General features: G+C 52.5%; 2 protein-coding genes across 5 annotated transcripts in view; one reads left to right on the forward strand and one right to left on the reverse strand.

Annotated features, from left to right (window-relative positions):
• ARHGAP44 (Rho GTPase activating protein 44) overlaps positions 1–1,340 on the forward strand; it is a 102,488-nt gene extending 101,148 nt beyond the window's left edge. For 3 of the 4 annotated variants that reach the window (XM_032498831.1, XM_032498832.1, XM_032498833.1), the window contains one exon: positions 1–1,340. In XM_032498831.1, coding sequence (XP_032354722.1) covers positions 1–287 — 287 coding nt within the window. In that variant the 3' untranslated portion in view covers positions 288–1,340. The other variant, XM_032498834.1, reaches the window with a different exon arrangement.
• ELAC2 (elaC ribonuclease Z 2) lies at positions 1,309–27,848 on the reverse strand. Its single transcript, XM_032498835.1, has 24 exons — positions 27,542–27,848; positions 26,935–26,985; positions 26,743–26,813; positions 25,944–26,008; positions 23,837–23,894; positions 22,668–22,736; positions 21,733–21,810; positions 20,513–20,571; positions 11,718–11,776; positions 11,559–11,631; positions 10,845–10,957; positions 9,338–9,433; positions 8,385–8,523; positions 8,215–8,300; positions 7,051–7,166; positions 5,972–6,068; positions 4,628–4,766; positions 4,341–4,379; positions 4,099–4,208; positions 3,551–3,650; positions 3,354–3,474; positions 3,175–3,253; positions 2,542–2,686; positions 1,309–2,168 (listed from the first exon to the last, which is right to left on the reverse strand). Exons 1-24 carry the CDS (start codon positions 27,772–27,774, stop codon positions 1,947–1,949), a joined length of 2,418 nt encoding a protein of 805 aa, XP_032354726.1. The 5' UTR covers positions 27,775–27,848; the 3' UTR covers positions 1,309–1,946.
• Between the last annotated feature and the right edge of the window lie 18 nt (positions 27,849–27,866).

The raw sequence follows: 27,866 nt of genomic DNA on the forward strand, positions 1-27,866 counted from the left end.
ATCTCGTCCACTTTGACGTTCCCCTCCATCCACGTAGAGCTGGGCTCGACACTGCGCCTGAGTCCCTCTGGAGCACGTGCGGCGACACTCGGCGGCCGAGAAGAGGGACTCGGAGGAGGAGTCTGAGAGCACAGCCCTCTGACCCGACGCGCGTGTACATACAGCCCGGCCGCCCCCCGCCTCCGTTGGCTCCTCGCCGTCACTGCCAGCGCGAGGTCGGACTTCTGCAGAAACCCGTGTGGCACGTGTCGCTGGTGCAGGTCCTCCTCGTTCCCTCTGGGTGGTAACTGGCCTTTTGTTTGATCTTTGCCTTTGACTTTGTGCCTCTTTTGATCCACTTTCGGCCTCCACGCCAAGCGACCACCCTCTCTGTCCAAGGCTTTGCTGGTCAGTGACATCCTCTGCAGGGTGGGGTGTGGAGGGTCCAGACCGGGGGCTGCCTGCCACCTGCACTGATGGCCAGGGTTGAGTCCCGCGTGGTCAGCCTGGTGGTGTAGAGCGAGGAGGCCGGCCAGGGTGAACCTTAACCTGTGGGCTCTACGGTAAATGGCTAAAATGAAATTTGTCTTGCTTCTCCACACTGGGTTGGCGCTCCCTTTACTATCTTATTGTTTTATATTTGTGAATTTGAAAAATGATCTTGAGTGTCTGGAGGGTCCGAAGGTAGCGCCCATGCCTCCCCCGAGCATTAGCTGTCACTCAGTAATCACCCCCACCCTAAGATCCCAGGGGCAGGCACCCAGGGCCCTGAGTGCAGGGGGTCCAGGAGTGGCCTCTTCTTTCTGGAGGTCACAAGTGAATAGCAATAATTCTGTTACCCAAAGCACGGGGAAGGTGAAACCAGGCCAGCGCCCTGAGGCGTGGAGGGCTTCACTCCCCCATTCCAGAAGTCCCATCCACTCTCAGAGAGGGGGGCCGAGAGGGCACTGGGGAGCCTGGTCACCCTGGGGACTAAGGGAGCGAGAAGCAGATTCGGGTCTTGCATGCAGAGTCCAACCTTACGATCCCACCCTCTACCATAGATATGACAGACCTATACGTGATATAATATTTGTATATATGAAATCTATATTTGTTTAATTTGAGCCATTCAATCTCAATCAATGTACAGGTGTACAATGAGAAATTTAAATGCTTCGTTATTTTTCCCAACAGAGTGTAAAAATAACCCTCCTCCGACTGCGGGATTTGCAACCTGTTGTGAAGGGCTGTGCTCACTTCCTGGCAGGGCAGTTCCACACCCAATTTGTCATGGAGCCTGGGGGTTGGAAGTTACCTTTAAATACATGTACAAATAGTTGTCAAAAGTAATGTTATTAAAATAGATTTATTATCCCTGAGCGTGGCCTAGCTTCCTGTTTTACTAACAAGCTCTCGGGGACGCGGGACTTGAGGAAACTCGAGGTCACGGCCGGTCCCGTCCTCGGTCCGTGTCTCTCACCGCCTGAGATGTTACAGCTTACATTCTCCGGGTGGCAGGAGGGAAGACTACGCAAATGTGAGCTGCATCTCTGAAAACTCAAGTTTCAGCCCCTCACCTCTGTTGTTGAATCCAGGGAGGACGAAGCAGCCCGCCCACGCGGTCCCGAACACGCCGGACGCCGGTGAGTGAGTCTTGTCTCGTTACAGCCCCGAGCAACAGGAAGGCTCAAGTTCCCGGAGCCGCTGCTGAGGGGTGGCAGCTCTGTGGGGACACTGGGTACCTGGCAGCGTGATGCAGCGACTCTGGCTCAGCGGTGGCACCAGGACGAAGCCAAGTGCTCAGGTTCCAGATGGACTCTTCACTTCGGCGCCTTCACACCCATGGCCCAGCGCCCCCGGGGGCGGGCTGGGCAGCTGTGAGTGCTCCCCGGTTCTCCAGGCGACGTCTGCAAAGCCAGCGTGGCCGTTCTCCACCGATCAGTCCCCGCCTGGAGCCTCAGCCCATCTTCAGGCCACCTGCATCGCTACTGCACCTTGACCTTCTTGCTCAGGGGGCTCTGGGGCTGCTCTACAGGGGCCCGCTTCTGCCGGGGCCCCCCGTCCGGCTGCTGGGCCAGGAGGGCCGCCCGCACCAGCCGCAGCTCCCGCTTCTCCCTGCGCCCCTCCATCTCCTCGATGTCGCCAGCGAACAGGGCCTTGAGCGGTGCCATCAGCTTGGGCACCGTTGGGAAGTCTCCCAGGCTGACCTACGAGGCAAGACAGACGAGGACACGCCTCAGAGAGGCTGGAGGGAGGAAACCGCGCAATCGCACCAGAGGGGCGGAGATGCCCTCCCAGGCCTGGGCTCAGGAGAGGTGATGCACCCCAGGCAGAACACCAGGCTCCTGAGGCTCCCCCACCTGCCCCTCCTTCATTCTGAGGGGCCAGGGACCAGCTTTACTGCAGAGGAGGGGTTCAGACGACCTCACCTGTGGGGACGGACTGGGCCTCAGAAGCGCTCAGTGGACTATCTCCAGAGGCCAGACACCAACGTCTGTCCAGAAGGCCCTGTGCTGGCCAGAGCCTGGCTGCCTGCATGTGGATGGAGGGCGTCCCCGCCCCACCCTGCCAGGAACCTGCCTTCATGTGGTCAAAGGCAATTCCAACTTTCTCATTGAAGTCGGGGCTGAAGACCGGGACCTTGGCGTAGCGCTGGCTGAAGTGATTCAGCATGATGAACTCCGCCTTCATGCGCATCCCCACGCCGATCGCCTGGGAGGTCGTGCTGCAAAGAAAGGGTCAGACCAAGGCTGAAGCTCAGCAGAGGGCGGGACCCCCAAGGAGGGCATTGCACGGACCCCACTCGGGCAGCCAGGGGGCTGGAGGTGTCTACGTCACTGCCACAAACCCACCTAAGAGCCAGATTCCTCCCACCCTCCCCCATGAAGCCCAGGCTCAGTGCCGGCCATCAGACCTCCCACCGGTGAGGGCTTTTCACCTGGGATGACACTCTCCTTGAAAAGCCCAGGATCCCGCCCCCCGCCAGGCTCCCAGCTTGTTGGGGTGGATTTCCCGTTCTTTCAGGAGCCTGCCTCCTACAGAGCCTTGCCCAGAGAGCTCTGTAGAAGCAGACGGAGGCCCAGGAGAGCACTGCCTGGGACAGAAGCCCCCACGGCCTTTGGTGAGAAGCAGGCCAGCCCCGTGTCCTGGAGGCCTCAGGCTGCTCAGTGTCACCATGGAGAGGGACCGAGCGGGTGACATGGGCTCTGCTACCTGTGTGTCTTTTCCGCGGCTTCCTCTTCCAGACCGTCTTCCAGCGTGGCCTCGTGGATCAGGAGGGTGGCGTCCTTCCCTGGAGAAAACGCACAGGTGTCCAGAGAGCTCCCCACCCAGGGCCCCATGACGCACTTGCAGTGTCAGGGTGACAGCCAGAGGCGGCTGCCCCTACTCACCCATCCGGACCAGAGCCTCACAGGGCATGGTGTCCCCTGAGTAGACCACTTTCCAGCCAGACGAGTGGACCAGAGCGCAGCCGAACGCGTGCTTGCAGTGCCGGACGAGGCAGGTCTGAAACTGGAGGAGCAGGTGCGCGGCTCTGAGGCCTGTTCCCCGCGCCCCACCTGCCCTCCCGCCCTGGGTCCACCCCTACCTCTGCCAAGTCACATGCTCCCAGCAGCGAGCTAATCAACCTTTCAACTTCGGGGCTGGAGACCTCGGCTCCTTTCTGAAGGCATTTGGCAGGAATAACACTAAGAAAAAACATTCAGAAGTTAAAAAAAGAAAAACCCCAAATGTTTAAATTTGAAGTTCAAGTCTAGCTGGAGAGACTGAAAATCATCGTTATTAAAAAACGCAATTTAAATCAGTCACTGAGACAGCAAAGAGTAGTCTGCTAAGAGCCAAACCGAAACCCAAAGCCACAGGGAGGACCCGGCAGCCGGCTCATGGTGTGGATGGTCCTTGAGCAGCCACCGTTCAGGAATGGAACTGAAAAGGGGGCTGAGAAGTGTGTCAAAGAAAAGGAACACTTAAAAGCAGGAACCGTCTGACAGGTTTTGACCCGAGGCTCCTCTACCATCCGTGGCCACGCTGAGGGAAAGGTCTCCAGGGGGCGTCACGAGCCGCCCAGGCACCTGCCTGGAGCTGGCGCCCGCGGAGGACTGCAGCCCTGCAGGGTCGGGCCACACAGACGCTCACCTGACATGATGCAGGACCTCCTGGCACTGGCTGTGGTACTGCTGGAGCCAGGCCCTGAGCTGGGTGGGGGCGACCACAAGCAGAGGGCAGAGCGGCTTTCCCAGGGATGTCTGAAACGGTGAAGTCAGAGGGCCGAGTCCACGGCAGGAAGCTCCGTAAGGACACAGTTTGGAGCGAGAAGCATGTGGCTGTGTGTCACCCGAGGAAACTCAAGACGGCAATAAAATCAAGGCCCGACTCACCAAAGCTCGCTCCCTCTGCAGCAAGATGTTTAACAAGCCCTGGGAAGGAGCGGGGCACGGTCAGCCACGTCCCCACCCGACTCCTGCGCTGGGTCCCCGGCTCTCGATCGGACCACCATCCCTCCAACACCAACCTACCCAGTGGCCCCTCGGGGTGGGGTCTGCTTGGAGCAGCCCGAGGGGCCCTGTGCCACAAGACACTCGCTCGCCTGGGCTTTCTAAGAGACCAGCGCCCGGCCAGGCGGCACAGCCAGGCTCAGGTGGGCGTGGGGACAGGGGGTCCTCACCGTGTGGTGATCCGCATGCAGGTGGGACACGAACACGGCAGCGAGGGTGCCCAGGATGCGGTCCACGTCCTCCCCGTAGTGGCGGCACAGCTGCCCGAACGTGCCTTCGCCGCAGTCCAGCAGCAGAGACGTGTCGGGGCTGCAGGGGGCGAGGGGGTGAGGCGGTCTCACCTCAGGGAAGCGGGTGCCGCCGGGCACCGCCTCCTGTGACCTCTCGGGCTCTTCCCTGAGGAGCGTGCAGGAACTGAGGGCGACCGCAGCCGGCCCATGGGACCCCAGCGCTGGGGGGCACGTGGGGAGGGCCCAGAGCTGCACAGATGCTGGGGGCCTAAAAGATGCTTGAGAGGGCGCGAACGCTCAGAACTTAGGACTGTTCCGCTGGACTGAACGTGGCCGCCACCTCTGCTGCTGCCGGACGGCCCCGCGTTCGCTCGCCCAGGGCACAGGCCACTCGGGGCTCTGGCTGGTGAGAGCTCGGCTCCCTCGGGCCTTCCAATCCCTCCCCTGGGAGAAGCCGACTCCAGAGGGAACCTGAGCAGGGAGGGCAGCCCAGGGCCACCCCGCCCCCGGGGGCTGTCTTCACTGAGATCTGCGCTCTAGGAAAGGCTGGAGCCACTTTAGGGACATTCCTCCGTCACAAGAGAAACACCCCCCACACCCATGGTTTCTGCTACCAGGCGGGGGTAATTGCTGTGCATGTTCAGTGCATTATTTGGTTGTTACCATCCACCATCAGCATCAAGGGGACAAAGCAAAACTTAAAATCGAGCCTGGAACTTGGTGGCTTGGCTTCCTTTGCAGACCCGTTTCCCAGCACCCTCGGTCCATCTCCCGTGGACAAATGACACCCAGCAAACCCAACTGAAAACTGTCCAGTCCTGGGGCTGAGCACAGAACAAGTGCAGAAACCCAGAAGCCGCTTCACACACGGCGGTACCGTGTGTGAAGGGGGCCGTGCGACACAGAGCTCACCACCCCCCGGCTGCGGGGGCCCAGGACCCATTGCACCAGCGGGCGGGAGATGGGGGCTGGTCAGCCACTCCCTCACAGGGTTAATGTGAGAACTAAGATCTTTTCTCCGCAAGAGGCGGGGCACACAGCAGGTCACTAATTTATGCAGAGACGAGACAGAATGGGTCACCAGCTCCAGCAACTCCCCCAAGTCCAAGTGAGCTCAGCCAGAAGACAGCGTATCGCCCGCCCCCTCGCCCGGGCGCTCTGGCCAAGAGCAGCCTCCAGGCTCTCGCCTGCGGTACCGGCTGGCAACCTGGTGGCGCGGGGCCCCAGGCGCATTTAGAGAACTGGCCGTTCCTGGGCCGAAGGCCTCCTGCTGAGGAGCCACACCTGATGTTGACAAGCGTGGAGCTGACATTCCGGATCTTCATGGGGATCGCGGACCCTGTTCCCAGGAAGACGACTTCTGGGTACTGGCTTCTTTCCTCTGTGGAAAAACACACGGGCACCTCATGTCTGTGGCCCGCAGCTGTCTACAGCAGCGCAGCCTAATACACTCCTCTAGTTCTCAAAATAAAAAGCCACATCAAAGAGCTCGTGTCTTCCAGGAGCCAGCATCTGGCCACGAGACGAGGAAGTGCAGCTTCCCAGGGGGCTGGTGGCCCAACCTGGCCAAGGTCCTCGCGTAAGGGCCAGGGAGAGTGGCTGGCTGCCCAGGGAGGAGAGCAGAGGCTGGCGTCCACCCTGCACTGGCCTTAACCCCAGGCTCACACAGCCCCGTGGGGAGGAGACGCTCTACTTCACAGGGGACAAAGCGGGCGCAGAGGGTCAGCTCTCCGGAGGGGAAGAGGCAGAGCTGGGATTCACTCAGGGAGACGTGGTGGTTCTGAGGCCTAGGCCCCTCCCGCGGCCCAAGGTGTGACTGTGCAGGTATGACCTAAGTGGACCTTCAACATGCAAACCGAGGCAAGTACAGCCAGGGAAGGCGCCTTGCGGGAACACAGGTGGTGCCTGGTGCTGACAGGATTAAACCTGAAACCCACCTCTACATCAATCGTTAGCTGAAAATAACACTGGGAAAGAGGTCACGAAGTTCCCGAGCTGCTCTTCCTGATGGGGCAGTGAAGGCCCCACAGGTGAGTGACGTGGCCAGGATCCTTAACAGCAAAGCCAGGACTAGACCCCAAGTGTCCCCACCCCGAGTTGTGTCCAGAGTCTCGCAGGAGGTCCCAGCACCGCCGCGCTCAGCTCAGCTTGTCTCTCATAAGAGAGCTAGGCCCTGTCACCTCATGTTCCAACCTAACTGTCTAGGTGGGGGCAAGCCCTGGTGATTAAGCAACGAACAGAGAAGCCCCTTAAACAATTACAGCGCGTTGGAGGGGGCCAGGCCGACACTCCACGCAGTGCTGTGCCCAGGCCTGCGGGAGGACACCGGCCAGGGGAGAGGCAGTGCTGGCCGGCTCACCTGCCAGGGGCCGGGCCGTCCTGCGCCGCCCTCCGGTACTCCCGCACGCTGTCCTGGAAGTTGGGCAGCTCCAGGGCCTCGGCTATGAATTCCTCGGGATTGCACGTCATAACAGCATCCCTGCAGGGAGGAAGGCATCTCAGGTGACGCGAGGGAGCAGGTGGCCTCCAGCAAGCACCTCAGTTCTCCAGAATCAACCCCTGGGGACCGTCTGCAGAAAGTGCTTTCAAATCAAGACTGAAGACTAGGAGCCTGACCTGGGGCAGCTCTGTTCTCCCACCTCGCAGAGCCTTCCCCAGCTCAGTGGGTCTCAGCGCCAGTTCAGAACAGTTCCAGCAACTCGGAACCTCTCAGCTCAGAGTGGGACGACCTGGCACTGCTGGGGCTGGGGGCAGGGCCTACACAGCCTCCCTGACCTCTCACTGGACACCAGTAGCCTCCAGCATCCCCTGGGGCCGGGGGAGGGGGAAACACAACAGCACAAGGCAGCCAGCCACAGTCTAGAACATGGTCTATTCTAACACAGACACTACGGGGCGGAAAAGACGCTTGTAATTATTCAGATTTAAAAAACCAAAGATGCAGGCAGTAAGCACCTGTCCAAGCAGCAACTTAGTTTATCAGGTCCCTGAAGCAGTGCTGCTCTGACCTGGGACCCCCACAGCTAAGCATCAGCACAAGGGAACAGAATTCTACTCACAGGTTTACATGTGAGATACTTACCTTCTCATTAATAGCAAGAAGTTGAAAATGAGCAAACACCCCTATCGGGAATGCCGAGGACACCTCAACACGATGCAGGGGGGACACCCCACGTGCTCCAAGTTAAAAAGCACACACGTCAGCAGCCCTTGCTGCAGGGTGACGGGACCGTGGGTGGTCCTCATCCTACACTTACTTTCCATGTTGTAAAACAACGAGCGCGTGTGGCCGTCCTCAGGGAAAACTCCTTTAGAAAGGACAGAAGCTGCCCCATCTCCCCCGCCCAGACGGGAATCGGCCTGCCCAGGGGACCGTCTCCCCTGCGACACGGCCACTCTGTTCACTACGTATCGTCTGTGGCTCTACTGCTCCGATGCAGCTGAGGAGCTGCGACAGGGACCACAAGGCTGGCAGAGCCCAAGACACAGACCCCCGGCCCTTCGCCCAAAGCCCGCACCACACAGACCTCTGCCACTCCCGCCGGGGCCGCAGCTGGTACTTGAGCAGACACTCGCCCCGGACCATGGGCACACCGGCCGCGGTGCTCCCTTCCTGCAAGAGACAGAGCCACGCTCGTGGGTGGGAGGCGGAGGGCAATGCTGCCGGTGGGGCCGGAGCCGTGGCCGCAGATGCTACCTGCGGGCGGAAGCTGGCGAGCGCAGGGAAGATGTCAGGGTGGATGAGGTTGAGCTGCGCCTGGATCCGGTGGCTGCGGAGGTTGTGGACCGACGTGCAGTTCTCGTTCAGGACCAGGTGCTGGGTGTCAGGCCCAAATCTAAGACAACAGACAGTCAGCATAGCATCCTTCTGGGGGCACTCCTGCAGAAGGGGCAGCACCGGGACCGGGGCCATCAGGCAGCTGGAAGCATTCAAGAGAATAGGTGACCCATCCGGAGACGGCCCTGCGTGGCCAAGCTCAGCCCCACTCCCCGTCTCAAAGTCCGGAGTCTCTCCAGACCCAAACGCCTTGGGGCCTGTTGGAAAGAATATGGGTAAAGACAAGGACAGTTTCGGTATTAGGAGCCCACAGGTGGGGACTTGGAGACACAGGAGCACGGATGGAAGGAAAGGCAGAATCAGACGAAAACAGGTGACGGACGTGAGGATTCAGACCCCAAAGGAAGAGACCGAGGTCAGGAAAGGGGAGCCGCCACGGGAGGGTGAAGGGAGCGCCCCTCGCTGTCACCTCGCGCCCTGTGTCCAACCCCAGAGACTCCCTCCCCCACCCCCGGCTGGCCTTGGCCAACAAAGCCAGGAGTGGGACCCACCCTCCCTGTCACTGGTGTGGGTCACTGGAAGATGGGAGAGAGTGAGGAGTGTTAATAGCCGCCTGATGGGCAGCTAGGGCTCCACACTCGCGACTCCTGTTAGGATGCACACAGCATCACCAGCAGAGGCAGGGAGCATGGAGGGTGGGAGCTGACAGGGAGCCAGCACCAGGCCAGCAGAACGTGTGTCCACGGCCCCCTGAGTGGTGCCTGTCTTTACGAGGGTGTGGCCCCCAAGAGTTCAGGCAGAGGAGGCAGCAGGCAGCGCTGAACGGAGTAGGGGGAGTGCAGGGGTCTCTGTCCTCAGGCCGAGCTCCCTACCTCTCCATCCACTGCTGGTATCTGCTGTCCAGCAGCACATGCTCCGGAGTCATGTGAACCACCAGGGCCACGGGGGCTTCAGCCTTTCCTTGGTAGCTGGGAGGAAGGAAGCAGGGGCTCTGCTGTGTGAAGTGATACAAACTCAGGGCATCATGCAGATCAGGGACTAGGGGCGAGGGGCAGGACTGTGTGAGCCCACGGCTGCACCCACCACCCCGCCAGGCTGTCCAGGTCGCCCCCTGTCCGGGCCAGCTCTGGGGCTTCCCACGGGCCCCGCCTCTCTTGGGGCCCTGCAGCACAGTCGGCTCCTCCCATCCCCACTCCCGTCACAGGGCTCAGACCTGCCAGCAGGACACTCGCTCTCCCTGACCCTCCCTCGTCTTTCAAGGCCTCTCTTCCAACAAATCCCTGTACCTGACTCCACCCTGGTGACCCCCTTCCAGAGGAAGGCCGAGACACAAGTACAAAAATTAAAATCACATGTAATTTCAACTGTTTCGAGATAGTCCCTTACTGACATTGTTTCCTTCCTTTCCATTTAAAAAAATTTACCGCCCCTCCCCCAACAAGAGCACAGGCAGGTATGCAGGTTTGCGGGCTGTGATGGAAACCTGATGTGAACCTGCCGGTGACGCAGCAGTGCCCGTGGCCATCAGCTCGTGTGTCACAGTGCCATGACGTGCCATCACACGCGGGATTACAGTGCAGAGCCTGCGCCACCAGGCGCCCCAGAAGGGAACAGGGTGGCTCTCGCGAAGAACTTCTAACACTAACTTAAAAGAGCTGTAGCTGCCCAAAGGGACTGTTGCGCTAAGTAGAATAAAACAAAATGCGAAAAAGTGCAGATACACAAAACTCGGGACAGGAAAAACATGGCCAGAACAGACCATTAAGAATGGGAGAGATAATTACCTCCCCCCCCCCAAAAAAAAAAAAAAAGTGGGAGAGAAATTAAAACATTCCACCGTGTGGGTCAGATACCCCGCTAAGGCATAAGCCGAGATGCAGGTCGGGCCACCTCTCAGGGAAGACGAACGACCTCAGGACCCAGTCCTGAGATGTCCCCAGGCTGAGAGTGTCCCCTGACCCCACCCTCGGCCAAGACTGTCCTAAACGCCTCCTCCCACCTCAGTAGATGCAAAACAGTTTAAATGGAGGAAACTCCTTTAAAAGGTAAAAACAACCCAAATAATGATCTGGGGCATTAGTGAGAACTCAAGAAAATTCTGGAGCTTGTCCAGGACTTAGAACTCTGACTGGCCAGTAATTTCTAGTCTCTCTGGTTTTCAATCCCTTCTGATTCCACTTCATGGCTGTGGACAGCAAGAAGCCCACCAACCACCATCACTAAGGACGTCCTGCTGGCAGGACGGAGCTGTCCTCGGCACGGCCCGCCCGGTGGGCTCCCCAGCCCAGGTGGCCGCAGACCAGGCGAGGGACCGAGTCGGTGCGGGCTGGGCTCCTGGGCAGTGCTGGCGCCCACCTCTCAGCCCGGAGACCCTCTTACCTCCTGAAGGCGGCATTCTCACAGAGGGGCCGAATGAACCCCTCGTCTGGACACTCCACCACGACAAAAGCGATCCCGGGATCCGGAGGCGTGCAGATCTCTTCAGGCAAGATCTGTGAAACCACTGGGGTCGCTGTGTGCTCCCAGAGCAGTCACAGCTCAGAGGACACAGGGCAAGGCCCTCCAGTCCACTGTCAACACTGCGTAAGTCTCCTGAGAAGCACCAGCGTGACGATCACCTCCCGCTCCCCCGCTCTCTCTGCTCCCCACGCAGGCGGCTAACCAGCAGGGAGCATCTCACACCTGGAGCAGCCGACAGCCCTGTGGGCGTGCATGGCTCTCCCAGGCCTGCAGCCACTGGTCTGAACATCCTTACATCTTGGAAACAATGTGGTGTCATTTCTTTGGGCCATGCACCTCCAGTCCATCCTTGCAGGGTCTACCCTGAGCTCCAGGACAAGGCAAAGCATCCATTCTATTAGGAGGCCCCCAAATCCTGAAGAGACAACTTACAGAAATGCCCCACCACATCAGTGCTGATGCAGGACAAGTCTAGACAAGAGACCCTATTTTATCACTGAGCTAAGGGATGAAGTCCAAGCTGTGCACGGCTCTCAGGAGCGCTGTCTGCAGGGCCTAAAGCCAACAGTGACTCTGTCCAAGTGGCCAGGCCCCGCCTGGCACTGCGGACACAATGACAGCAGGGCAGCTCACCTCTCTTCCTTCGTAAGTGACACTCTTCCCATCCTTGACAGCAGCGATGATGGGCGCGATGGCAGCTGTTCCGCTGAAACAAGAGGCGGGGCCTCGGTGAGGGGCGGGGCTCTGTGAACAGGGCGTGCCCAGCGAGGCCCCACTTGTCCCACCACTCACACTGGGAGGCCCAGCTCCTTTGCTCTGAGGACCAAGAAGCTTCCCTTCCTCAAGTGGAGCTGCAACAAGGAGAACTAAATGTTACTTTAGGGACTAATGACAAAACTTTGTTTTTGTTCTGTTTTGGTTTTCTGCAGAGTAACCTATTTTAATTTCTCACAGGTTTTTAAGAATACATTCTTCTTTACCTTACAATTTAATAAAAAATTCTTCAGAGCACATTTTATTAAAGGTATTAAAATATTTCTCTTACACTATAACCTTTTCGGGCCCACAACTCAGCAGTTCTTTGAAAACATGTATGGAAAACACATCCCTTTTAACATTACGAAATGTAAAGTAGACTCTAATGACAGGAATAACCCTACAAGCAACGCTAAGAATTTCTTCTCTTACGTTATATCCAACCAACAATGTTTTTAAATGATTTAAAATAAACATTCAATCAAGTGTCTTTTGGAGGAGCTTGAAGATCCAATTACCTACATAGCTTAGTAACCAAAGTTATTAACAGTACAGGAAATCCTCAGGATTAGTCTGATGCTCGCTTGTTTGAATAACTCGTCCTTCTTCAATGTGAAAGGAGCACAAAGCTTGGTTTTAATCATTAGTTTTGAAATTAGTTTAGTGCTAAAAGCTGAATGATTTCAAATCATGCTGTTTTATTTCCCAACATTAACTCCATACACGTTTAATAAAACGTAATCCATTTCCATAACAAATAAAAAGTAGCCTTCAGGCACCTGGAGGAGACAAACTATTGTTTTATCATCCTGCACTGGTGGGGTAACCGCTCGAGGAACCTCACCAGAACACGCGGTCTAAAAGAAAAGCTCGCCTCTCCTCGCCACAACAGAACCACAACCGATCGCTAAACAGCCATCAAGAAAAAAGCCTAGAGCCTGGCAAAAAGGATCTGCTTCAACTGGAAATACAGAGGGGGAACCACAGCAGGACAGTAGGAGGGGTGGGCTCACGATATAATTGGGCCCCATCCCTCTGGTGGGCAACCCACAAGCTGAAGAATAATTAAGTCACAGAGGCCCTCCCATAGGAGTGAGAGCCCTGAGCCCCACGTCAGGCTCCCCAGCCCGGGTCCCGGCGTTGGGAGGAGAGCCCAGGACATCTGGCTGTGAAGGACAGGGGGGCTTAACTCCAGGAGCCCCAGGGATGGGGGGAGACAGAGACGTCCTTCTCTTAGGAAGCGTACACAGAATCTCATGTGTGCCAGGTCCAAGGGAAAAGAGGCAGTGATTTCACAGGAACCTGGGCCAGACCTGCCTGCTGGTCTTGAAAGGTCTCATGGGGAGGTAGGGGACGGCTGTGGCTCACCCAGGGGACAAAAAAAATCGGTGGCAGACATTCCGGGAGTGTTCATCGACAGGGGCTTTCCCGGAGGCTGACATCTTGATCGAATCATTAGCACCAAGACCCAGCCCCGCCCAACAGCCTGCAGGGAAGCCTCAGGCCCAACAACATACAGGGTGGGAACATAGCCCCACCCATCAGCAGACTTCCTGAGCCACAAAGGCCTCTAGACAGGACCCTACCCACCAGAGGTCCAGGACCGAGCTTCACCCAGCAGTGGGCAGGCACCAGCTTCCTCCTGCCAGAAACCTACGTAAGCCTCTAGTCCAGCCTCATCCATGAGTGGGCAGATACCAGAAATAAGAAAACAACAATCCCAAAGCCTGTGGAAGGAGTCCACAAACACAGGCACTGGGACCAGGACCGGCTGGCCCCTGGCTCCTGGGTGACAAGAGGACTGTACTGCTGGGACACATAGGACGCCTCCCACAGAAGGCCACTTCTCCAAGGTTGAGAAACATAACTAACCTACCTAAAAATACAAACAGAAAGACAGACAAGTTGAGGTGGCAGAGGATTATCTTCTAGGACAAGGTATAAGGTAAAATCTCAGAAGAAGTAAATGATGAGATGATAGGTAATTTACCTGAGAAAAGAGTTTAGAATGATGATGGTGAAGATGCTCAGAGAACTCAAGAGAAGTGTAGGTGCACAGAATGAACTCTGTAGCAAAGAGTTGGAAAATAAAAAGAACAGCCAAACAGAGTTGAAGAATAAAATCACTGAAATGAGTAGCACACTAGAAGGAACCAAGAATAGACTAAATGAGACAGAAGAATGGATCAGTGAGCTAGAAGATTAGTGGAAATCACTACTGCAGAACAGAAAAAAGAATGAAAAGAAATGAGGATAGTTTAAGAGAACTCTGGGACAATGTGAAGTGCACTAATGCTCACATTATATGGGTCCCAGAAAGAGAAGAGAGAGAGAACCTGAGAAAATTTTTGGAAAGAGAATAACTGAAAACTTCCCTAACTTGGGAAAGAAAAAGTCACCCAAGTCCAGGAAGCGCAGAGAGTTCCACGCGGGATCAACCCAAAGAGGAGCACAGCAAGGCACACAGTCATCAAACTGACAGAGATTAACGATATGGAGAAAATATTAAAATCAGCAAGAGAAAAGCAATAAATAACACACAAGGGAGCTTCCATAAGGCTATAAGCTGATTTTTCAGCAGAAACCCTTCAGGCCAGAAGGGAGTGGCACGATATATTTAAAGTGATGAAAGGGAAAAACTTACAACCAAGAATCCTCTCTCCAGCAAGGCTCGCATTCAGATTTGACAGAGAAATCAAAAGCTTCACAGATAAACAAAAGCTAAATGAATTCTGCACCACCAGACCAGCATTACAACAAATGCTAAAGGAACTTGTATAGTCATCAAAGCACAAGAAAAGAGAAAAGAAAGGAAAAAAAAAAAAAAAGTCCTACAAAAACAAAGTCAAAACAATGAACAAAATGGCAGTAAGAACACATCTATCAATAATTACCTTAAACGTAAATGGATTAAATGCTCCAACCAAAAGACACAGCCTGGCTGAATGGATACAAAAACAAGACCCACATATATGCTGTCTACAAGAGACCCACTTCAGAGCTAGAGACACGTAAGGGCTGCAAGTACGGGGATGGAGAAAGATATTCCATGCAAACGGAAACCAGAAGAAAGCTGGAGGAGCAATACTTGTATCAGACAAAACAGATTTTAAAGTAAAGACTGTTACAAGAGACAAAGAAGGACACTGAGTAGTGCCCCACACCAACTGCAAACACACACGCACCCAACACAGCAGCACCTCCGTGCAAGACAACTGTTAACAGACGTGAAAGAGAAATTGACAGCAGCACCGTAACAGTGGGGGACCTCAACACCCCACTTACACCAACGGACATGGGACAGGAGGGGAGGGGGCAGGCACAGCCGTTCAAGGAATGACAGCATTAGCACCAAAATGGTGGAAGATTCAACTCCCAGGTGGCCTTGAAGATTAAGATGGTAGGAGGTTTGACGTCCAGTAGACCTTGGGCTTCATTATATGCTCATAACACATTAGCATGATAAGTAAGACGCCCACAGGCACCTGCCAGTCCCAAGGTTGACCACAAGAGGTCAAAGAGGGGAACCGCAGCCCCCTCCCCAGGGCAGTTGGAATAGTCCTCCCACTCGCAGGGTGCGAAGCTACCAAGCCCATAAGAGCTGGCACCACCACGCCGCTCTCTCGCTCCCTCCTCTGGCACTGTCTATGGAGTGTGTATCTACTTTTACTTTAACCTTAGCACCTAACCCCACACCTCATGGCCTTTGTCTTGCCTTTTCAAACAGCCTACACCCTATGCAGTATGTGACTCTCTAAGTAAATCAACCTTTACTCAACTGTGGCTCGCTCTTGAATTCTTTCCTGCGTGAAGCCAAGGACCCACACCTGGCAAGGGGCATCCCAGGGACTCAACCGAGGCCTGGGACATGGCCCTCCCCATGCCCCATGTCCATTTTTCCTGCATCAATCATCCAGACAGAAGACCAATAAGGAAATACAGGCCCTAAATAACACATTAGACCAGATGGATCTAACGTATCTCTAGAGCATTCAACCCAAAAACAACAGAATACACGTTCTTCTCAGGTGCACATGGAACACTCTCGAGAATCAACCACATGCTGGCCCACAAAGCCAGCCCCAGCAAATTTAAGAAAATTGAAATCATACCAGGCATCTTTTCCAATCACAATGCTATAAGGTTAGAAATCACCTATGAGAAAAAACTGCAAAAACTGCAAACACGTGGAAGCTAAACAATACGCCACTAAACCACCAATGGATCTCAGAAGAAATCAAAGAGGAAATCAAAAAATACTGAGATGAAAACACAACAATCCAAAACCTCTGGGACACATGAAAGGCAGTTCTGAGGGAAGTCTATAGCGGTACAAGCCTACCTCAGGAAACAAGAAAAATGCCAAATAAACAGCCTAACCTTACACCCAAAGCAGCTGGAGAAAGAACAAACCCCGAAGTTAGTACAAGAAAAGAAATCATAGAGAGCAGAGCAGAAACAACTGAAATAGAGACTAAAAAACCAGAAGAGATCAATGAAACTAAAAGATAACTCTGAAAAGATAAACAAAATTGATAAACCTTTAGTCAGACTCTTCAAGAAAAAAAGAGGGAGGGCCCAAATTAATAAAATCAGAAGTGAAAGAAGTTACAGTCGACACCACAGACATACAAGGGATCACAAGAGGATGAGCAACTATATGCCAACAAAAAGAACAACATTGAAGAAATGGACAATTTCTTAGAAAGGTACAATTTGCCAAGACTGAACCAGGAAGACAATGTGAACAGACCAATCACCAGCACTGAAACTGAATCAGTGACTGAAAACCTCCCAACAAACCCAAGTCCAGGATCAGATGGCTTCACAGGTGAATTCTACCAAATATTTAGAGAAGAGTTAACACCTATCCTTCTGAAACTATTCAAAAGAACTGCAGAGGAAGGAACACCTCCAAACTCATTCTATAAGGCCACCTTCACTCTGATACCAAAACCAAAGATATCACAAAAAGGGAAAATTACAGCCCAGTATCACTTATGAATATAGATGCAAAAATCCTCAACAAAATACTAGCGAATCGACTCCAACAATGCGTTAAAAGGATCATACACCCTGATCAAGTGGGATTTGTCCCCGGGAAGCAGGGAGTTTTCAATATACGCATATCAATCAGCATGATCCACCACATTAGTAAACTGAATAAAAACCATATGATCATCTCAATAGATGCAGAAAAAGCTTCTGATAAAATTCAACATCCATTTATGATCAAAACTCTCCAGAAAGAGGGCACAGACTGACATACCTCAACATAATAAAGGCCACATGTGACAAACCTGCAGCTAACGTCGTACTTAATGGGGAAAGGCTGAAAGCATCCTCTCTGAGATCAGGAACAAGACAAGGATGCCCACTCTCACCATTTTTATTCAACATAGTTTTGGAAGCCCTAGCCACAGCACTCAGAGAAGAGTAAGAAATAAAAGGAATCTCAATTGGAAACGAAGAAGTAAAACTCACTGTTTGCAGATGACATGATACTATACACAGAAAACACTAAAGAAGTGACCAGAAAACTACTAGGACTCATCAATGAATTTGGCAAAGTTGCAGGGTACAAAATTAATATACAGAAATCAGTTGCATTTCTATACACTAACCAACAAAATGGCAGAAAGGGAGATTAAGCAAACACCACCATTTACCACTGCACCAAAAAGAACAGAACACCTCGGAATACACCTACCCAAGGAGGCAAAAGACCTGGGTGCCGAAAATTGTAAGACACTGATGAAGGGAACTGAAGACAACATAAACAAACGGAAAGATACACTGTGTTTTTTGATTGGAAGAATCAATATTGTTAAAATTTACAGATTCAGTGCAGTCCCTATCAAATTACCAATACATTCTTCACAGAGCTGGGACAAAAAATGTTAAAATTCGTATGGAAACACAAAAGACCGACCCCAAACAGCCAAAACAATCTTGAAAAAGAAGAATGAAGCTGGAGAATCATGCTCCCTGACTTCAGATTATACTACAAAGCTACAGTAATCAAAACAGGATGGTACTGGCACAAAAATAGACACATAGATCAATGGAACAGGATAGAAAGTCCAGAAATAAACCCACACTTATGGTCAATTAATCTATGACAAAGGAGGCAAGAATACACACAATGGAGAAAAGACAGTCTCTTCAATAAGTAGTGCTGGGAAAGCTGGACAGCTGCTTGTAAAACAATGAGATTAGAACATTCCCTCACGCTACATACAAAAATAAACTCAGAATGGATTAAAGACCTAAACGTAAGATGAGATACTATAAAACTTCTAGAGGAAAACACAGGCAGAACACTCTGACATAAATCACACCAATGTTTTTCTTTGAACCAGCTCCTAGAGTAACAGAAGTAAAAGCAAAAATAAACAAATGGGACCAAATTAAACTTAAAAGCTTTTGCACAGCTAAGGATACCATCAACAAAACAAAAAGACAACCTACAGAATGGAAGAAAATATTTGCAATTGACGCGACTGACAGGGGTCTAATTTCCAAAATATACAAACAGCTCATATACCTTAATATCAAAAAAACAAGCAACCCAACCCAAAAACGGGCAGAAGACCAAAACAAGCAATTCTCCAATGAAGACATACAAATGGCCAAAAGGCACATGAAAAAGTGCTCAGCATCGCTAATTGTCAGAGAAATGCAGATCAAAACTACAATGAGGTATCACCTCACACCAGCCAGAATGGCCATCGTTAAAAAGTCTACAAACGATAAATGCTAGAGAGGGTGTGGAGAAAGGGAACCCTCCTACACTGTTGGTGGGAGTGTAGACTGATGCAGCCACTATGGAGGACAGTATGGAGGTTCCTTAAAAAACTAAAAACAGACTTACCATGTGATCCAGCAATCCCACTTCTGGGCATATACCCAGAGAATAATAAAATTCAAAGAGACACATACACCCCAATGTTCACAGCAGCACTATTTACAATAGCCAAGACATAGAAACAACCCAAATGTCCATCAACAGATGACTGGATAATGATGTGGTACATATATACAATGGAACACTACTCAGCCATAAAAAAGAATAAAATAATGCCATCTGCAGCAACATGGATGGACCTGGAGATGGTCATTCTAAGTGAAGTGAGCCAGAAAGAGAAAGAAAAATGCTGTATCACTTATAGGTGGAATGTAAAAAAATGTTTTAAAAATAAGGGCACACACACACAAAAGATCCCAGAAGCCACACGGCATTCCAGGGCCAGGGCGGTGAGTGCAGATGCCCTTTCTCCTCTACTTCTCACAGATTTCGCAAAGCTGTGCTGTTGCTTTTATACCAGAGAGAAGTTACAACTGAAAACGTCCAGTGTCCTCTCGCTATGCCAAAAGGGGAAACAACAGCCATATCACAAAACCTCACAGTTGTCATTCTGCACTTAAAAACAGAACTGCTCTCAGGGTGAAGTCTCCAGTTTGGGTCCTAAAGCCTTATTACGATTCTAGAATTTCCCGTCTTGGAAAACTCTATCCTCGAGGAACAATAAGAGCTTAAGCGTGTGCCCCTGACGCCAGGTGGCAGAACCGAGACGACGCCTTTCGACGGCAACACTGACGAACGGCGGTGCCCACAGACCCACGCCGTGAAACGGGGGTTGGGGGAGAGCGGATCGTCTCCACCGCGGAACAGCACCTCCGGGCCCAAGGCAGGCAGCACCCGCACCACGGGCCGAGCTCAGCCCCTGGAGGGGGCTGCTCCGGGGATGCGGCGGGCAGGAGGCCCCGAAGCCCAGGCCCGCGCGAGGAGCCGACGTTCCACACCTCCCAGAGCTCGAGCCAGCTTCGTTCTCCCGCCTTCCCAGCCCTCAGCTGAGGAGCAGCAGATTCACAGAAGCGGGAAAGGGGCCGCAGTGCCAGCAGCAACAGCAGGGAGGGGACACGGCCTGCGGCTCCCAGGATAGTGGTGGCACCGCGGGTCCAGTCAGGCTGCGCCCTCGACTGAGCAAGGACCTACTGCGACTCAAGATCACCACGGAAACGGCTTTAAGAGATTATTTTGCTGCCTAAAAATTCAGACCCACAAAGTAACAAGTCTATTGGCAACGGTGTTTAACATTTTTTTTTTTAACAGTGCTTAATTTTTATAAACCTTATGATCTAATTAAGTTGTTGGGAGTGATACTGGCAATGATCTTGCAACTAATAACTAATATTACTACTGACCTTTGTAATTGTTTTCACTTGGTGTTAAAATTTGAATAAAAATTACACATATATTTAAAAATCAACTTTATCACGTCAGTTTTAAATAAAATATATTTCTTTAAAAAAAATTAACACCCACAAAAAAAACCAATGTAGTCCTACCAAACTTACCCAAGACTTATCAAAAGTGTTTGTTGGAGATTCTGTTGTAACAAAATTTAAACAGGAAGCCCCACTAAAACCAGACCATTAGATCTGAAAAATATCTTACTGTAATAATAACATTTACATAGAATTTGACCAACTTCAAATTTACCAATCTAGGCCTTTGTGAATGCTAGCCAATATTAAAATTAGTCCAATGTTAGCAGCTTAGCAACTACAGTGAGATGATATAAACTAAAACAGAGCTGAAGAGGTCAGAAAAATAGCCTTTAATGACTTCTCAAGTCCCAGACGGAGGATTATAGCCAAACATCAAAGCCGTGTCGCCAGAGCAGCTCTGGCTGGAAGGCTCAAGCACAGGTGGTTCCTGGGAAACAGGGCATCTACCTCTTCCGAGCACACGTGACTCGGAGCTGCCGCCTTCAACTCACCGGAAGCCAGTCACGTCACACACGGGGCCACCGCCAGGCACTTACCTTGCAGACGAAGGCTACCACCAAGGAGGGGTCCCTGCCAAGTGTCCTCTGGCCAACACCTGAGGAAAAACAAAGCAAGTCATGACACGGGGAAGGCGCAGGTGCCCAGGTGTCTGACACCTCGGCTGACTGCACACAGCTGGACACAAGCGCCCTGGGGCGAGGCCGGAGGCGCGCCCCTGTTCCTCCTCAGGCAGGGCTGCTCTCTTTCCTGCTCCTGTCGAGATCTGAGTAAACATAACTGCACAACTCCAACCAGAAAAACTTCAGAACGGCAAGTGAAACATTTAAAAAATGACACATTTTATCTAGAAGTGGAGAAGAGAGGGGGAAAAAAGAATGCTGCGGTGTGCTTTACAAACAAGCATAATGTGGGAAAAACACAAAAACTACAGGGCTGCAGAGGCGACGTGGTGGGGGGGGGCCCACAGGGCCGGCCCCTTCTCAGCCATCAGGTGGACACGGCCCTGGGGCACAGAGAGGAACTTATCAGCCGTGCTCAGCCCTGACCCCTGCAGCCTCAAGCTGTGCGGATACAGCTCCTCTTGGAACCTCAGTTCAGATTCCTAGTAGGCTGTCCTTGAAGGGAAGGGGCAAATCCATTCACTGAGGTGACTCATCAGCTTGGCAGTTAGTTTCTGCACTAATGAAAAATTAACTTGCATTCCTGTTGCCTTCATGAGAAACCAAAAAAATTTACCGCACCTTCCTTGGGGTGCTGACGCTAACTGCGAGGGAGCTTCCTCTCTGGGTGTGCAGTTCCGTAAACTGGGTGGGTTCACATACAAAGAAGTGATCTTGACTTGGGGATGATACTGACTTGCTACACGTGAAATGGGAGCGCAAAAAAAAATCCAAAGACTCTAATTAATTGTAAAGATCTAACGGTTTGTATCTCACAATGAAAGAAACAGTAATTTTGTACCAAATAGAGAGAGAAACACAGAAGCCTCTGCGGCAACCAATCTGCAGGCCACGCCCTCCTCTGGGTAAACTGAGCCCAAAGTCTGGGGCCACCCAGGGCTGCAGGTGGCCCCTAAAGCCCCGGGCCAGCCACCTTCACAACAACCAGCCTCACCCGCCCCACAGCCGAGTCCTAACGGACAAGAAAAGAGTGTCTGTCCTGCAAGCAGAGCTTTCCTGTGGTGAAGACAGGAACGCAGAGCAGCAGGAGGCAGGGCGAGACTCCTGGCACCACGACCCCTGGACGGGCCACCCACCTTTAGCAGATCCAGCGTCCGGAGAGCGCTCTGGGCTCAGCCGCTCTGGGCTCTGGTGCGTCCCACTGATCCGTTCACCTGGGTGGCAGGGTAAACAAGCGAGTTACAGTCCACACCAGGACAGTCACAGCCACAGCCCGAGCTCTGGGGGTGGGGGGAGCCAAGGCCCTAGTCACTGCCCCACCTGGCCTCGATCATCCCCGTCTGCAAGCCCCACTCAGCCCCCAGCCTGACTGGCAGGGACTGACCGTGAGTGTGGACAGGGAGTGTGGGGCTGGCCGGCTTACTGGCTAACATCACCCGCCACACACAGACCTGTCACACAAGGGGCCTGGTGGAAGACACCTGGTCCCGGGCCCCTCTGGCCTTGGTTGGGGGCCCCCACCTGCACCCCTCCTGCACGTGGCAAGCATCAGACCAGTGAGCTGCCCAGGAAACATCCTGACCACCCAACCCTCCTCTCTCAGTGGGGAAAACCCAGACCAGAGGACAATCCATGGCCTCTCACAGCCACGGCAGTCACCTCTTTGCAGACTGCATCTCCAAGTCCAGACCACACCACCTGGCCCTGGGATCTGAGAAGGTTCGTGAGCCCTTCTGACCCCCTAACAATGCTTCCACGAGGCTGCCATTGGTATTTACAACATGGTTTATCTGTGCAAACCTCTCCCAAGCCCTAGCATCAGAGGCAAATAAACCCCAGCAGAAACCGGCAGACCTGAGAGCCGGCTGTAGTGCACTCAGTCACCACCTGCACGTTCAACGTGGCCATTCCCACTGTTACCAGGGCCTCAAGGGCAGGGACCATGCTTAATTCCCCAGCTAAATGGACTCATCCTGCTCAGAACACAGGATCAGGCGCACAGGGCCAGTGCTAGTGCAGCTTCTCTTTCCACCCACGCCCCTCCTGCCCTGGGCCCACAGCTCACACTCACTGTGAATGGGGATCTGGAACACGGTCATTGTGTCGTCCTTGTACTCTGGTGCAGAGTGGGGCCGCACGGCTGCAGGAGAGACCACAGGACAGTGACTGTGCTGTGTGACAATCCACCCTCCAGATCACCACCCACAAGCAACTGAAATGCTCTGGAACTTTGATGGGAATCTGCACTGAAAATCAGAAGTTCTGAGTAAATTAAAAGATTTAGAAAAGAAGAAAAAATGTGTTTTTCATCAGCCATTAATATTTAAGACAGTCCATCGACAGACGACTGGCTAAAGAAGCTGTGGTATATTTATACAATGAAATACTACTCAGCCATAAAAAATAATAATGCCATTTGCAGCAACATGAATGGCCCTGGAGATCATCATTCCAAGTGAAGTAAGCCAGAAAGAGAAAGAAAAGTAGCATATGGTATCACTTATATATGGAATCTAAAAACAAAAACAAAAACAAACTTAAACAGAAACAGAGTCACAAAGAAAACAATCTTATGGTTACGAGGTGGGGGGGGGAGCAGGTGGGAAGGGATAAATTGGGAGTTCAAGATTTGCAGATACTAACTACTGTATATAAAATAGATACACAACAAGTTCATACTGTAGAGCACAGGGAACTATACTCAATACGTTGTAGTAACTTATGGTTAAAAAGAACATGAAAACGAATATATGTATGTTTCTACAGAACTGAAGTACTGTGCTGCACACCAGAAACTGACACATTGTAAACTAACTATACTTCAATAAAAATATAATAAAAAAAAATTCACGACAGCCAAATGAGAAGACCTGCTCTGATCGCTGGTGACTCCCCGCTGAAAAAGAAACTGATACTTAAAGAGACACAAGCTCACGTGCAGCACTGGGAGGCCGGCGAGCCCATCCCCTCAAGCCTCAGAGCTGGTGTGCGTGTGGAAACAAATGGATGAAGCACTTGATTCTAAGGTTTAGTTACTTTTATGGATATGGACTTTTTTTTAACTTTTGGGGGGGGGGTGCAATTAGGTTTTTTTTTTTAAATGGAGGTTCAAACCCAGGACCTTGTGCATGCCAAGCATGCATTTCACCACTGAGCTGTGCCCTCCCCTTACGGATTCTAATGTAAGAGACTGGGACACATAAAAAAACAGCAGACGATTCAGCATAATCAAGCACATACCCAGGTCTATTCCTTTCAATGGCCCCGAGAATGTTTTGATAGCTTCTAGATACTTCTCCTACGAAAGAGAAATAAAAAAGTGAGCAGTCAGGGTTACAAATGGAGGCCACAGCCACACATTCAAGAACATGAGAGGAAGCAAAGGCACCAACATCAAACACAGCTCAGAAGGTGTCCTGAACATCCTCCGTACAAGTATCTCAGGGGTGTCCACCACGTCAGACGCCAAGGAGTCAGCAGTGCATGGGGTCCCTGCCCTCATGAAACTTGGAATCCAGGGCAGGAGACAAAGATCAAACAAGGGGTGACAAACGGCAACTAGCAGCAGCCTCACCCCGTGTGCTGCAAACGGACAGTCACTGGTCACCAGGCTGGGCTCCAGCCTGTCTAGGGAGTTGGGGCGGCTCCTGAGCAGACACCTGTTAGCCGAGCCCTGAGTTCAGAAGGACACAGGCCGGGTGAGAGGGGGGAGGCGTATGGACGAAGCCCTAATATGGGAAGGGCCTTCAGGAAGAGCTGAGTCAGCCATGCAGCCCGCGGGGTGATGGGGACACATACGCCTGGGAGGCGGGGGCCAGGCCCGCAGGAGCTGGGGGCCACACTGAGGTGTCTGGACTGTACTGCAGTGGAGACCCTCAAGGGTTTTAGGATGGAAGGGACCTGCCTGCAGTTATGCTTGACCAAGGCCACTTGGCCACTCTGGTGGATGATCCCAGGGAGGCCAGCGCGGGCGTGAGAAGCGATCGCAGGAGGAGGAGACACGGGGAGGGGTGTGAGGCATTACTCTGGAAACAGAATTTACAGGGCTTGGAGACTGGGTGCCTTTTATCTCAGGAACTGGGAAATGAACCCTTACATTTAGTGGTTTTAACAATGTGCACACAACTTCTCAATAGTGCAGTAAGCAGGTTTGGAAGGTGGGAAGATGTCTGAAGCTTAATAAATAAATAATAAGACACTATGAACTCATCTATAAAACAGAAACAGACTCTCAGACTTAGAAAACAATCTTACGGTTACCAGGGAAAGAGGGTGGGAGGGGATAAATTTGGGAGTTTGAGATTTACAAATATTAGCCACTATACATGAAAATAGTTTTAAAAAAATTTCCTTTGTATAGCACGGGGAACTACACTCAATATCTTGTAATAACCTTTAATGGAAAAAATATGAAAATATATGTATGTATATGCAAGACTGGGACACTGTGTTGTACATCAGAAATGGACACACTGTACTTCAAGTAAAAAAAATAAATAAAAGCTAACACATACTGTGTCCACCTGGTGTGAAATACCTAAAGTGATTCGGTGCTTTGCAGCTGATATCTTTTTAAACAGGTTTATTCATTTATTTGTTTGGAGGCGGTACTGGGGATTGAACCCAGGACCCCTTGTGTGCTGAGCATGCGCTCTACCACTTGAGCTATACCCTCCCTCGAGCGGGCACTCATTTGAGCCTTAACACCTGTGAGCCATTTCACAGGTGAAGCAGCTCTGAGAGCAAGGGAAGGAATTTGTTCAACATCACATGGTTAATGAGGTTTTGGACTCAGGCGTCTTTCACTTGAAAGGTGCAATGATTCTAAGTGAAGAAAGCCAGAAAGAGAAAGAAAAATACCATATGAGATCGCTCATATGTGGAATCTAAAAAACAAAAACAAACAAACGAACAAAAACAAAGCGTAAATACAGGACAGAAATAGACTCACAGAGAATACAGACTTGTGGTTGCCAGGGGGGTGGAGGGCGGGAAGGGATAGATTGGGATTTCAAAATTGTAGAACAGATAAACAAGATTACACTGTATAGCACAGGAAATATACACAAAATGTTATGATAACTCACAGAGAAAAAAATGTGACAATGAGTGTGTATATGTCCATGAATGACTGAAAAATTGTGCTTAACACTGGAATTTGACACAACATTGTAAAATGATTATAAATCAATAAAAAATGTTTAAAAAAAAAAAAAGGTGAAATGTTTACTCCACCACCAGTTATCTCTGGAGGGCAGAGGACTGATGTGGAAAGATGGAAATGCTTGCTATTCACATTAAAACGGGGGGGGGGTCAGCTTTGACAGCTGAGTCAGGAGAGACTCACCAGTTGTGGAGGCCCAGAGAGCACACACTTTGGAAGCCCGGTTTCCTTTAGAGTCAGAATCATTCCTAAAAAGGACGAATAAAATCAAATCTCTCATCACCTGCCACTGCCGCCAGAAAGCATGCTCCTGACTTAACAGGCTCTTTTTCTCCTCATTCCAGCTTCTAGTCATTAGGGACCACGTGCAGAGCAAAGTGGTGCTGGCCAGAGGCTGGAGGGACACCAACCACCACTCAAATGCCCCTGAAACGGGCAGGACTTGATACCAAGGTGAGGGACGGAGGCTGCACAACCACAGCAAGTCAAAGGAAGGCCAGAAAAATTCTGCACTCTGGGCGCCTCCTTGCTCACCTCTCAGCTCCATGAGTGAGACTGGTTCCTACCCACTGCACACATCGTACAGAATATGATGGCAAAACAATCTTGACCTTCCTAACTGATGGGCATAAATGGGGTGACCTGGAGAGTGGGCATCTGTGTGCAGCTGATGGTCCCAATGGTAATTATACTTCCTGTAATCACTACCACTACACTCTCCAGGTGACGTCCCAGAGCGGGTCCAGCGACTCAGTAAAGGAGGCGGCTGGTACCGCCTAAAAGCAGCGTCCCCGTTAAAAGTCTACTCCTCTGAGTCACACTTTCAATGCTCCCTGCCCCAGAGGACTGGGCTGGTATAAATGACTCCAGCTCCCCCTGGACTCCAAAGACTGGCAAATAAAAGAATGGGGGGGGGGGGGGAGGCAGGTTAAAATCCTAGAGATTCCCCTCCAACCTCTGACCTCAAAAAGAATACACTCACCACACAACCCGCCAACATTATACCAGTGCATTCGGGTCAGGAATATGTTGTCCAAACGTGACACCTTCAGCCTAAGAAAAAGAAAACATTTAAGGAGGACGGAACAGACCAGGGACCTTCTCTTCCTCTCTAAAAACCCTCCTGCCTCAAGCCGCATAATCACGTCCACCCCACAAGAAAATGTTGACTCACTTGTGCTCCTGCATCAGTCGCTGGACGCCTTCCCCACAGTTGAACAGATACCTGGGAGAACGAGCATTGGAGGAGACAGTCAGGAGATTCGAGTCTGTAAAACCTCTGCCACCGCCTAGATGCCTTGTCGCACGCCGAGGGGGGAAACCACCAAATACCCATGTTGGGCTACCGGCTGCATCTCTGCTACCGGGACGCTGGGTCTGAACCCTCCTCAGCAGAGGCGGGGAGGGAGCTGGGGCCTGTACAGCTAGTGCTGGGGCGAGGTGGGTCCTGTCCCCATCACCGCCCCAGCGGACCTGCCCAACCCGCACGCCAACTATGGGGCCCGAGTGTCGGGAAGCACGGGACGGGGTGCGGCTAGAGAGCTCCAGGTGGGCACTCGGCCCCGGGCTGGGGAGGGAACGCTCATACACAAGTGTGGAGTGCCCCGGGGCCTCCGAGAACCACACAGACGCAGGATGCAGGGAGTCGAGGACCCGGCACCCACACCGTGAAGCGGGGGAACGAGGCGCAGGGAGGCGCCCCGGTGCTGCACGCAGGCCGGCGGGGCCCGGCTCGGCAAGGGGACCCGCGGGGCCGGCCGCCCCCGGCGCGGCGCACTGACCGGTTGTACTCGGAGAAAACGTAGAGCGCGGCGCCCGCGTCCCGGCCGCCGGCCGCCACCACCTGCAGGTACACGGTGTTCGGGCCCCCGGGCTCCCACGACGGGCCGCGTTTCTCCCGCGTGCGCAGGTGCCGCAGCGGGTCCTTGGGCGGCCGCGGGCGGCGGGCGGGCCCCTGCGACATGGTGCGCCCGGCCGCGGCCCGCAGCAGCAGCAACGAGCGGAGAGCCCACATGCGCCGCCTCCTCGCGGCCCGAGCGCAGCCGGCCGCCTCCGTCTGTGTGCGCCGCGTGCACCGCCCCTCCGCCCCTCCGCCCGCGTGGCGGC

Source organism: Camelus ferus, chromosome 16, assembly GCF_009834535.1.
Source record: "Camelus ferus isolate YT-003-E chromosome 16, BCGSAC_Cfer_1.0, whole genome shotgun sequence".
Classification (NCBI taxonomy): Eukaryota; Metazoa; Chordata; class Mammalia; order Artiodactyla; family Camelidae; genus Camelus; species Camelus ferus.